This window comes from Anguilla anguilla, chromosome 8 (assembly GCF_013347855.1).
Source record: "Anguilla anguilla isolate fAngAng1 chromosome 8, fAngAng1.pri, whole genome shotgun sequence".
Classification (NCBI taxonomy): Eukaryota; Metazoa; Chordata; class Actinopteri; order Anguilliformes; family Anguillidae; genus Anguilla; species Anguilla anguilla.
Window position 1 is genome coordinate 18,592,514 of NC_049208.1, and position 12,736 is coordinate 18,605,249.

The following is a 12,736-nucleotide window of genomic DNA, read 5'->3' on the forward strand; positions in this document are numbered from 1 at the left end:
CACACACTGCATCACCAGCCTATCACACACTGCACAGCACTGCATCACCAGCCTATCACACACTGCATAGCACTGCATCACCAGCCTATCACACACTGTACACACTGCATCACCAGCCTATCACACACTGCATAGCACTGCATCACCAGCCTATCACACACTGCACAGCACTGCATCACCAGCCTATCACACACTGCATAGCACTGCATCACCAGCCTCCCACACACTGCACACACTGCATCACCAGCCTCCAAAATGCTGTCTCTACATTCCCCTAAAAGACCTCTTTAGGTTTACCCACAGTTCACTTCTTACAGCCACCATCATACGCCTCTGCGTGGCCTAAGCACAACGTTGTGCAATGGCTTGAGTCAACTGAGCCTGTGTATTGGCTACGGTGCTGAATGTCAGTACTCACAGTAAGGTAGGAATCACCAATCAGACACAAAACAAAAGTGGGTCAAACACAGAGTAGGGAAACTATTAGTTAGTATGCAGTGACAGAGGTGGCCTAGGAGACACAATCCATCATAATGGCTTGATTTCTATAAGCCGGACCCTGCAGAATTGGTCCTGAGAAAACGCCATATCCGTGCACATGAGGAAGATCTTCCAGCACTGGGACGCGATTGACCTTTCAATGACAACTTGCAATCACAATGCATATCTAACAGGAGCATTAAATGGAAAAAGAACATTTCAAGACTTACCAAAACAAGCCCACATCCAGTCAGCAGGCCCATGTGAAGCTGATTTATAAACCCTGTGCATTCCCACTCTCTCTCTCATGAGCCCACCCTCGGGGGCCCTCACAGAGACCCCATTCAGGCCCTCTGCCTCTGGGCTCAGGCTAAATTGTTTCCCTCTCCCGTGGTCTCTGAGACCAGAGGTCAAGTGACTCGGCGCAGGCCGGGAACGGTCTCCTCCTGCGTGCGACGAGGCCATAGGGGATTCTGGGAAAGACGAGGAACCGCGTCGGGGGACTCCTGGACAGTGGCGGCACGGCTACCGTCCTGGCCATGTCCGTAGGAGGAATGTCCAGAGGTGACTGAAGCAGGACGTGTGTCCCAGCGGCATTAAAACCTGCCCATGTCCCCTACAGAGTCCACAGCATGCATGTAAGTGCCTCTGACTGTACCCAACAACATGACTGACAGACAGACAGACAGCACTGCAAACATGCTGGGAAACTTCAGCTTCAGATTTACAGGCTGAATGAAGCTGAGTGGATGAAGATACCTGTCTGAACACAGCATTGAGCTGAGCACCATTCTGAACACAGCATTGAGCTGTGCAGGGTGAACGTCTTTCTGAACACAGTATTAAGCTGAGCACCATTCTGGTTGTGCAGGTGGTAGGTGCTCTGAGTGGACAGCTGAGACAGGCAGACCTGTCTTAGATAGAATGCAAGTTAGTACTCGAATGCTTATACAGTATGTGCATGTACTGTACGTGTGTATACACATGTGCATGTGTGTGAGCGTGAGCGTGAGTGTGAAAGTGTGAGTGTGTGTGTGTGTGTGTGTGTGTCTGTGTTTGTGAGTGAGCGTGTGTGTGCATGTCTGTAATATCATGTGAGCACATATGTGGTTGCGTGAGCATTTCTGAATGAAAGGGTCTTTGTTCTGCACGTTGTGTGTGCCCCCCAGGCAATGAGCTCCTACTGTCACTGGCATGAGTTACAGACCACTGTGGATTCTACTGACATGTCAGTGCTGGGCCCTCTCTCCATTTAAAGAGCAGACCCTGCAGATATGCACCGATATTTTACACAAAAGTGTTTCCTCTTTCAAAGCTGGTCCAACAGAATCGACCGGCTTGCATTTCAAACCAACCATTCAAGCCATATTTTGACTTCTTCATCCTGCATCAGTCAGCCTATCACTGAGACAGTTCTCTAAGCCATTACAGCTTTTACATTTACACACAGCACATACAGGCGTTTACATCCAGCCAAAAACGTGAGTCTGAGATACCAATGCATTTTACTGGCATCGTCATAGAAAATGGAAAAGTAAATCGTAGCTCAGATGCAATGAGAGCTGAACTGAATGAATACTGTGTAGCAAGCACAGTCATGTGTTCTTCAAAATCACTGACAAATTTGCTTTTTTTACATTTCTATATACAGAATTTAATCTCAAACTATTGCTGGCACATTCTTCCCTCAAACATGTTCTTTGAAGTATTGGGAGGTACTTTGATGAAAGGAGCATCTCATCTACAGTTTGGCCAAAGGGGGAAGGGTATCTGCCATCGATGCTGTTTTTTTTGCTAATTAACAGAGAACACACAGTTCATACCTCCATGATAGCTCAGCCCTCAAAGCAGAGAATTATTAAAAATAAATACACTTTTTCTCTCTGGCTAAATTTACCAGCACATGACACAGTGCTGATTGCTTAGCTAAGTGTTTGGAGTTCGGCCTGTGTGAATTTGACATTTGTTCTCACAATAAGAATCAACAGATGGAATAAGACACTTCTTTGTGCTGGGAAACACTCCTTACCAGCTAAAAGAGAGAGTGCGCATGTGTTTGCATAAGAGAGCGAGTGTGTGTGTGTGTGTGTATGTGTATGCAAGCGCATATGTGCATGTGTGTGGGTCTGTGTGAGTGAGTGGGTGAGAGTTAGTTTGTACATCGGTAACTGGCTTACCCTATTTTGCAGTCTGCTCTCCTGTTGGACTAATCTCTCAGAGTGACTATTTTATGTAGTATTAAGTGAAGCTACAACTGTATACGAGTAAGATACCGTATACAAGTGATTATTTTCAAAACAAATAATCATTATTGTTAATGTTGCTTTTACTATTATTACAATTACTGCTACCTCTATTACCATTGCTAGTATAAATAAATATGCATTAGCTGTGGCACAGAAAATCTACCTGATAAAGAGATTTAGGGTTACTAGACTGGGACATGGACCACAGAACATGATCACATGACCGGTCCTCATATCTTCTGCACAGGTCCCTACAGAGTGCTGCTCACACCCTGCTTCATCTCCCTAACAACCTGATCCCCCCCACACACACACAAATGGACCATTCTGATTTACGATGATCCTAATAGTGCCAAAAGGCCAAGTCTGTTCAGAACATCCTGTCCTGTGATGCTAATGTGGCACCTCATGGGTGATGTCACTTCCAGCTGGAAGAGACAGGACCCTAAGGGCAGTGTGGAGTCTGGGTTTCTCTGCCTGCAGCCCGTTGCCTGCATCCTCGGCCATCTCAGCAGATCCTCCGGCATCATGTGACAAAGCAATCCGTGTCTGGCAGGGCCCGTCTGTTAGGGGTGAGCACCAAAACCAGCCGGTGCACATCTAATCTGAGGAGACACCACACCAAACACCCTCCTCCCCGGCCCTCTCTGTCCTTCCCAATTTGGAGGGGGGGGGGGGGGGGGGGGGGTTTCTAACCAGTGTCAAACTCACAGCCTGCAAACTTCCCAACATCAAGACTAAGGGCCTGCTTTCTGTCTAGAGTGGGGGTTGGGGTGGGTCTGATTTTGCTCATTCAAAATAACATGCCTGTTTCCACTCTCTAGAGTGACCTGTCCCTTTAACTGCAGAATGCCCTTCAGCATCAAAGGGTCTGGACATCCCTGCATGTTGTAAGATATAATCGCTCAGGGGTTACCACCTGCAGAGGGGGAATATCATAGCGCACTATACCGTAGTCCTGGATGGCCCAATCCAGACACATAACATAACATACCATAACACAACACAACACAATCCAAAAATGCTCGCCATTTTCCTACCACTAATAAAACTAACGTTTTAGATCAGTACTCCACTAAAATCACACAACTCCACTAAAGTGATGATTATGTAATTATGTAAGTAATGATAAACAACTGGGGCAGCAGGTGGCTCAGGGGTAGAGAATTTGACTGACAACTAGCAGGCTAGCACTAGTTACATCTACGGCGCCCATCAACACTGACGAAGAGCCCTCAAGTGAGGCACTGAACCCGTAACTGCTCCAGGGGCGTGGCACTGCGGCTGACCCTGCGCTCTGACCTCTCTGATGATACAGTGCACGTATGTAGCAGGATCATGCATGTGTGTATCCAGGAGTGATATTCCAGTGGGCAATAAAGTGATCTTAATCTTAAAGGATCACGGTCATTAACCGCTCAACATGGCTCAGCCTGCAGGGTACTATTTAACACCAGCACTGCTAACTGAGCTGGAAATGAGGAGCAGTAAATCTGTGGCTCTTAGCAAGTTCAACTGATTCTTGCAAGTGAAGTGTACAGTAACTGCAGCAGAAATTGTGGCAAAAGTGTGTTTTGTGCGTAGCAGCAAAGCAGCTGTCGGATTTATGGGATATTACATCTCAGGGGAAAACCTGTTTTCCTTCTGTGCCTTGGAGCACGTGTGTGTGAAACGTACCAACGTGCCTGGTGAATGCCATCCCCTGTACAGATGCACAAACACGCAGCACAAAATTCACCCAATCACTGCACAGTGGGCATACACATTACATCATTAAGGGACTTGATGCAGTAGTGCCACATATCTAAGCAAGGCTGTCTGAATAAAGCCAGCCTGACACATGGTGACAAGCTAGCTTATTTTATATATAACGTGCCCGTGTTCATATCTCAGCCTGTCTGTGCAGGCTAATTAACTTTTTCAGCATGTATTTTTCCAATGTTGAGCATACTATACACTCCTATAGGAGACCTCCTCCCATTTGAAGTGACTGCGGATTTAACATGAGGCCTTGAAGATCATTTCTGCCCAAATTTTATCTCACTGTTGAAGGAATAGCAAAGTCCACTCATTGCATAATATTACAGAATGCAAAAAATGATCAGTAAAACAACACGATTAAGGAAGAGCTTTGTAATTACAAATAAATTTTGGTTAAATAAAACACAGTTCTGATCTTCCTGAGCAACAAAGAAGTGATTCCTACCCAGTGCCAGACTGATTTTCCAAATATGTTAAATCTTTACTGTAGTCCAAAGGCGCCACCTGTTGTCTGCTCTAGCACATGCCTGCATAAAAAATTCTGGTCAGTTTTCAAAACAGTTTCCATCTCTTCTTCATAAAATATTTTTTTAATATAAAGTACAGTTCAAGGCACTTGCCCAGAAGGAACAGCGAGGCAAAATTAGCTGAATTTGATAATATCCTTGCAAAATCAAAGACCACACATTTCTAATTTTATACTACTGTAAATAAACTATATTTGTTAACACAAATATGGCTAAATTAAAATGTCAGTCATTTGAACAGTAGGCTCTGTGCCTATAGACTGCTTTCGCAGTGTAAATCCGTACACACTGCATTGCTCTTGATTTTACTCAAGAGTTTATTGTCAGTTTCTCACATGGACTGCTTTCTCAAAACAACGTGTCCATCCTGCAAGTCTGGCTACGTTTACCAGCAAAATAAGTGCAGCGGTTTTGACTTTTGTCCCAGAGAGTGGAAGCAAACTTCGGGGTCATTAAACAACGCAGAACATCATGGACAAATACTGCTCATAAGAGACCTGGATCCAGCCGTCCTGATCCGTGTCATATCGTCTGAACATGTCCGTTAGTCTCTGTGGAAGAACAACAGCAGCTCAAAAAGGAGTTAACAGGATACCATTATATTTGCCAGTAATATTCAGATGCAAATCACCGGAGCGACAACATAAGGCCCGGCCAGAAGAAAGAAAGAACATAGCCACATCAGCGATGACTATTCAGGAGACTAAAACTGAACATTTTGCCATAACAAATTCCAACAAAACTACCAGCACGTCTATATGATGATTATACCATTAACCCTTCTGTAGCCCATAATTCCAGCCCACAGTCTTTGCATGCAGACTGCAGAGCTCTAGTCACTGTCCCAGACTGGCAGAGAACAGTTTGTGCTCTCATACCAATGGCTGGCTCTAATGCTACTCACTGTTAACTACAGCAAGATACAGTACCAACATCAGTATGTCCATTTACACACCATACCCATTTTACGTGAGGAAGACACCATAAATGAAACACATAATTTCAATGAGTGTAAATGACAGGGAGACACTTTACCTGGAGCGCAATACAACAATGAATGAAGTCATCAAAGGCCACCTGACCCTTCCTCTGTCTGTCAAACCTCTCAATCAGGATGCTATAGAACTGATCCGACAGGCGGTACCCTAAAAGGGATTTCACGTTAGGTTAATGTTTCATTTTCGTTACAGACACCAACAGCCCAGAACCGATGCAAACGAAGCTGGAGCACAGAGCAGCGCTGGTGAGACACAGCCTGAAGCAGAAGTCTGTACAGAAAATGTGATATTGGAAGTGTGGACATGTAGGCATACAGCGTCTGAAAGCTTTACTAACCCTGAGATTTACTCAGTTTTCAGATGTCTGCACAAAACCGTTTTTCCTCATGAGTATAATATTCAAGAATAAAAGTGACCAAGTTGCCTTGTGTCATTTTTTGTCAACTTTCTTTGTAGGATAAGAGGGATATTTATGTTGCAGTACATTCACTACGCAGAATTACAGATGAACTCATGGTCTCACAATTTCTTTTAATTTTATCGATATTGTGCCGTATCCAAATTGTGCCCACAGGTCACAGGCATACACTCAGGGCTGAACACACATGAGGCTGAAGTCACACAGGGCTGAACACACTTGGGGTTGAACACACATGAGGCTGAAGACACACAGGGCTGAACACACATGAGGCGGAAGACACACAGGGCTGAACACACATGAGGCGGAAGACACACAGGGCTGAACACACATGAGGCTGAAGTCACACAGGGCTGAACACACATGAGGCTGAAGTCACGCAGGGCTGAACACACTTGGGGATGAACACACATGAGGCTGAAGACACACAGGGCTGAACAGACTCAGAGCTGAACACACACGAGGCTGAAGACACACAGGAACGAACAAACACGAGGCCTAAGAGGAGCGAATACACTGCTTACCAAAGCATGTCAGGGCCTGCTTCAGCTCATTCCTGTCGATGAAGCCTGAGTTGTCCGTGTCGTAGGTGTGGAAGATGTTCTGCCAATCAGTGATGTACTTCCAGACTCCCCCAAACTCTTGGAAGTTCACCCCACCTTTGTTGTCTCTGTCAAACATAGCTACACAAAGCGAAGAGCATGAGCCAACCATTGAGTAAACTACTCTGATGAATCCAGATGGGTTAAGTCCTTAGATGGACAGGTTAAATTATCTGATCATGGTATACAATGTACAGTGCCGTGAAAAAGCTGAAGCTGAAGTGTAATTGGGTTATGCAGCAGGACAATGATCCAAAACACAAAAGCAAGTCCATATTTGAATGGCTGAAAAGATAGAAAATTTAAGTTTTGGGTGGCCTAGTCAAAGTCCTGAGTTGAACTCAATAGAGAGCTGAAATTAACCATTCAAAAACCTACCTATTTGTCTAAATTAAAGCAGTTCTGCAAAGAAGGGTGGGCCAAAATTCCTCCACAGCGATGTGAAAGACTTATCACATGATAGGATGCGTCTGGTTGCAGATATTGCTACTAAAGGTGGAGCAACCAGTTATTTTGTTTAAGGGGGCAAATACTTTTTCACATGGGTGATATGGGTGTTTGATAACTTTTATCATTAAATGTGTTTTGTGTTTACTCGGGTTCCCTTTGTCTAATGTTACATTTTGTCTGAAACCATTCAGTGTGACAAATATGCAATAATAGAGGAAATCAGTAAAGGGACAAATATTTTTTCACGGCACTATACTTGGACCAACTGCTGCCAGCTGCAACATGTAAATTCAGAGCCTGGCCAAATATGTGCAAAGCTTGTATACAGCAGATATAAACTGGTAAAATGTAAGACTCACATATAATAGATCGAATAGTTACAGGATTAAAAGGTGTCCAGGTACCTATAAGAAATAAGAGAGATGTATTACTAAATGACATGTAGGGATGAAGAAATTAGTAATGACATGGGTTTGTTAGGTTGATCTGATTTTACAATCTTGCCCTTCATAATGGACTGTCATCTTGATTGGAAAGCAATCACATTTTAGCTACTGGTGCTGATGAAAATATCTGAATTCAGAAAGGCTGAATTATTTTGAACCTATAGATCCATGATCCTGTGCTGAGGGCCCCTCCCAGGATTCAAACCGACATCCTTCTGGTTGCCTGGCCAACTTGACAACCAACACACAGCCTCCCCGACAGACCAGATTTTCACCTGCTGACAGATTTCCCTCAGAAATAGCACTTTTCAGCAAGAAAACTGAACTGGATCAGGTGAACAGGGTTGGGTAAACTGGACCAGGTGGATAGGGTTGAGTAAACTAGATGAGGTGAATAGAGTTGGGTAAACTGGACCAGGAGAACAGGCTTGGGTAAACTGGAACAGGTGAATAGGGTTGGGTAAACTGGAACCGGTGAATAAGGTTGGGTAAACTGGACCAGGTGAATAGGGTTGGGTAAACTGGAACAGGTGAATAGGGTTGTGTGAGAAGAGGCCTCTAGCCCGAGCTTGTATACACTCAGCAGTACCCCACCCAAGGATCTGAACAGACAACGTTCTAGTTACAAGTTTAGATACCTAACCACTGCATCTGGCTCTGCCAACACACATGAATAAAGTGCAGAGTTAAGGGCAGTACCAGGAAAGGTACATGGAGGGCGCTGTGGTGTACCCTCCCAACAGACAGGGGTAGCCCTACTGACCCCACCCCCACAGGGGTCTCAGGAATTCTGGCTGAAAATAGAACAGGAATCTGAAACCACATGGACACAAGGAACAGGCTGGCCTGACGCCTCTTACCACAGACACTGAAGCACACATGAATACCACACCGGCAGGTGCATGTTCACAGTACCGTTTGATAAAGCTTGCTGAAGCTCTGTGTCCGAGATCGCACCGCTGTGGTCTTTGTCTACTCTGTAGATTGGGGCGGGGGTAGGAGGGTGGGGGTACATAAAACTTCAGCACGCTGCTTTCATGGGGTCTTTCTCTTACAAGCTTAAAGGTGTATTTTTACATTTTTTAAATCTCGAGTTAATGCTCGAATCCGCGTTGAACCAGCACAGTAGGCTACTGTTAGCTCGCCAGCTAAATATCAAATATGATATTTAAAAAGTCCAAGGTCGATTTGTCAGCTTGATAAAAAATAAATGCCAACTTCACGCTGGCACACAATTAATTTTTTTTGCATTATTGTATAATGCTAGGACTGCAAGGCTACGTATGCCACCAAAACGCGATTTCGTGTTCAAACTATGCAACTATGTCAAATAATATCACAGCAACATTTAACTAAACGTTATGGAAAAAATAACGTTTTTCCTATTTTATTCACCAGAAAGCAATAAAGTAGCACTGCATTTCGCGACTCATTTGAAAGTGAGTCGCTAAATGTGCGTTAACTTGGTAATATTGTTTACAATACTCACCTCTGAAATATATTCCACAGGAAACTTTGATCCGGTGGGGCGTTGTGCTGAGCGCTTTGGTACGCCTGATATGCCATTTTAGATTTTGTCTTAAAGGCGTCTTGGAATGCGAAATATTCAGCTTTACTCCTTCAGTTTCTCACCCACGTTCTATGTTTACTGTTGAGTATGGTGTGTATTTCCCCACAACTTTCGTGATTCTCATCAGAACTAAGACGTCAACACATTTTTGGGAGCTCTGCCAACACTTGCCACTTGCAACAGCCCAAGAACTGGAGCAAGGGGTTAGCTCGAGCAAGGGGCTTCAGAAAGTCCCCCCCCCCCCCCCCCCCCTTGTAGTCTTCAAATCGATTAGACATGAAGGAAGAATTGTTATGTGGTCAAGTTTGTGTGTGGGCGGGCGTGTGTGAGTGTGTATTTGTATGCAGTTAGGATTTTTTTTTTCTTCACCAGGGTCAAGCAATTTGCAGGTCATTGAAGTGGCATTACAGTGAACTCAAGCTGTAACACCATATTTTCTTTTGTGTCATTACTGTCAGTTGTACACAAGCACTTTCTTGTAATCTCAAGGAATTGATTAATCGCAAACAAACCATCCTTACACATACCATCATTACTTTTTATCCTCTCCTTGTACCTCTGTTTCCAAACTGATCACAATCAAATCAAACCTATTTTAATGAGTTTTCAGAAGGTAGGCCTACATTGGACACACAGACAAAGCTCAGATTCAGCAGGCATATTAGACACACAGACAGTGTGATTCAGTGTTGCCAGGATATACACAGATAAATAGCAATGTTTATGGCATAGGCAACACACTTTGTACTTCAAGCAGAGATAAGAACGATGCATGACAGTGCACTTGTGTGGCATTCATTAAAACCGCTCCTACAGTATGAGGAATCTGACGCACCAATTGCACTGGTACTGACAATAACTACTCTATGGAATTTTAGTGGCCCATTTCCAGTCTCTGGAAAGTGACAACATTCAACTCTTATTGGCTTCCCTGTGCAGTAGCCAGACAGGTCTTGAGGTCATTTGGAATAAAATAAGAAAATCCTTCAGGGTCATTACAAGAAAAAAGATTTGTTTAGTGAGTCAGATTGGCCACAAGGAGGCAGCTGTGGAAGCACAAATTGCAGATTAAAGAGCAAAGTCAGCAGCCCTGTGGGACAACAGGCAGCACTCCGCCTTCTCTGACATCATTGTGCTTCTCTGGCAAATGTTCTATCTGATCTCACGGCTGAATAACTTCATACAATTAAACCATGGTAGCGGGTGTCGGGTGGAGGGTGGTGGGTGGGGGTGGTTTGAGTTATCCAGAAAAAATGTAGCACCACATTGCCACCAGACAAGCCTGAGGACAGCGGAAACAAGGAGAGGGGTCCCTGCGGAGAGCAGCATCTCACACCTGTTTTTTTTTTTTGCTGATTACTGAGAAGAAAGTGGACATGGGACCACATGTGTACAGTTTAAGCACTTTTCTTGCTCTCACACAAACATTAAATTCCACAACTAAGAAATAGTGAGTTACTAGAGCAGTTCAAAGACAAGTAGGTAACAGGAAAAGCTATTTAAACAGTACCACATAACTTGCACAAGCATATTAAGAATACTTGATATAATTTAAAAGCTTGCAACTGATACAGACCCCAAACAGGCATACATTTTCCAATGAGAACCCTGACAAGCATGTAGTTTAATAAACAATAAAGTGGAGATTTAAGTATACAACATGGTGATAGTTTCACCTCATACTGAGCACAGTAGGTGAAAGTTTACTGGCTGGGAATCTGAAAGGTTGGTTGAAATTCTAAGGTCTTTACCCACAAACCACTGCCAACCTGTTAGCACAGTGATCTGTAGAGGGTAACCCCCTCCCAGTGGAACCCCACCTACATCCTAACACACACCAGGGCAGGAGAATCCTGGGATACAAACATGTCAGGTTCGTTCATCAGACGTTGACATTTTAATAAATTCACAACCGGGCGACAGATTACACACGTTTCCACCGAGGGTTTATATCACCGTGTGGAGAGGGGGAGAGAGAGGCAGACGGCGCCAGTGTCTGGCCATCACGTCAGATTCACACAAGAGGAGAGATGCTTGCTGGTCTCCCCATCGCTTTACTTTGATTTTACTTTTTGGGGAGGTGGCAGAGGATTAGGACTGCAACAATAATCATCTTAGAAAGGAAGACGGGGGAGGAATTCCCAAAGAGGAGCAGGGACGTGTTCTGGCAGAAAGAAGTACCCCGACAGACAAACAGACGAAATACAAGACTGACTGACTGCAATTGAACCAACCTGGGCAGTCAGAATGGCGGTTGGAGAGACAGATTCTGATCCGGGAGAGGTGGAGCTGTCAGAGGAACAGACGCCTCCAGCAACGGACGAACCGGTGGATTCTCAGCGCCAGGGCGACACACGGTGTGGCGAGCTGTGGTACGACATACCCCTGTGTGTGCCTCTGCCCATCGAGATCCTGAGCGCCGAAACGACCTTCCCCTTCCTGGAAGCCACACTGGCTAACCTGGGCATCGAACCGTGAGTCTGAGTGGCTGAGAGAGTGCACATGTGTGGATCTATAGATAAATGCTAAATATACAACCTCAGCAAAAGAATAAAGCTACATTAGATACAGTACTGTGATATGGTGTATACGGTTCAGTGATACTGCCCATCTGCAGTTAAGTAGTGTTGCAGTATGAGGGGTGTTAAAGAAAGCAGCGTGGGTCTATTACACAGTAAAAGTATGTCTAAAGTGCTTTAGTCTTGTAATGAGACTTAAAATCATATTTTTTCCAAGTAGATAATATTAACTTGTTTTGAGTTACTGCTTGCATGACAAGTGAAATTTATTTTCCCCATTGGTAAATCTTGAAATTAGTCAAACTGTCTCACCTCATTGGCAATATTTAATATTTTGGTCTTATTTAGAAAAAACCTAATAGAAATAAGATTTTAAGTCTAAATATAAGAGTAAAACACTTCTTGAGACAAACTTATTTTCTGTTTTCTGCAGTGTAAGATCTGTACTGGAGTGAGGATGAGTCTCATATATGTGTCAGAGATGTATGAGGGTGTCAGGGTATGTTACGGAGCGGAGTGTGGAAGTGTAGATGTGGTGTGTAGTATCAGCAGAACCACTGCGCTCTGAACAGAGTGGGGTTTTTGCGTGTTGAGGGGTCCCGCTCATAGCTGTGCCTGTGTGGGGTTTGTGCAGGACACAGGTGCAGGAGAGGGTGCTGTGGGCGGACAGCAGACGGACCACGGTGCAGAGCAGCTCAGGGAAGATCAAGGAGAAGGCG

At 44.5% G+C, this 12,736-nt stretch overlaps 1 protein-coding gene across 3 annotated transcripts; it reads right to left on the reverse strand.

Annotated features, from left to right (window-relative positions):
• Positions 1-4,744: 4,744 nt before the first annotated feature.
• LOC118234399 (programmed cell death protein 6-like) lies at positions 4,745-9,743 on the reverse strand. 3 transcript variants are annotated; one of them, XM_035430900.1, is made up of 6 exons: positions 9,418-9,743; positions 8,844-8,905; positions 7,842-7,886; positions 6,955-7,113; positions 6,050-6,159; positions 4,745-5,565 (listed from the first exon to the last, which is right to left on the reverse strand). In XM_035430900.1, exons 1-6 carry the CDS (start codon positions 9,492-9,494, stop codon positions 5,467-5,469), a joined length of 552 nt encoding a protein of 183 aa, XP_035286791.1. In that variant the 5' UTR covers positions 9,495-9,743; the 3' UTR covers positions 4,745-5,466. The 3 variants fall into 3 exon arrangements, with proteins under 3 accessions (XP_035286791.1, XP_035286792.1, XP_035286793.1); XM_035430901.1 differs by lacking the exon at positions 8,844-8,905 and having other exon boundaries at positions 9,418-9,711; XM_035430902.1 differs by lacking the exons at positions 7,842-7,886; positions 8,844-8,905 and having other exon boundaries at positions 9,418-9,712.
• Positions 9,744-12,736: the final 2,993 nt, after the last annotated feature.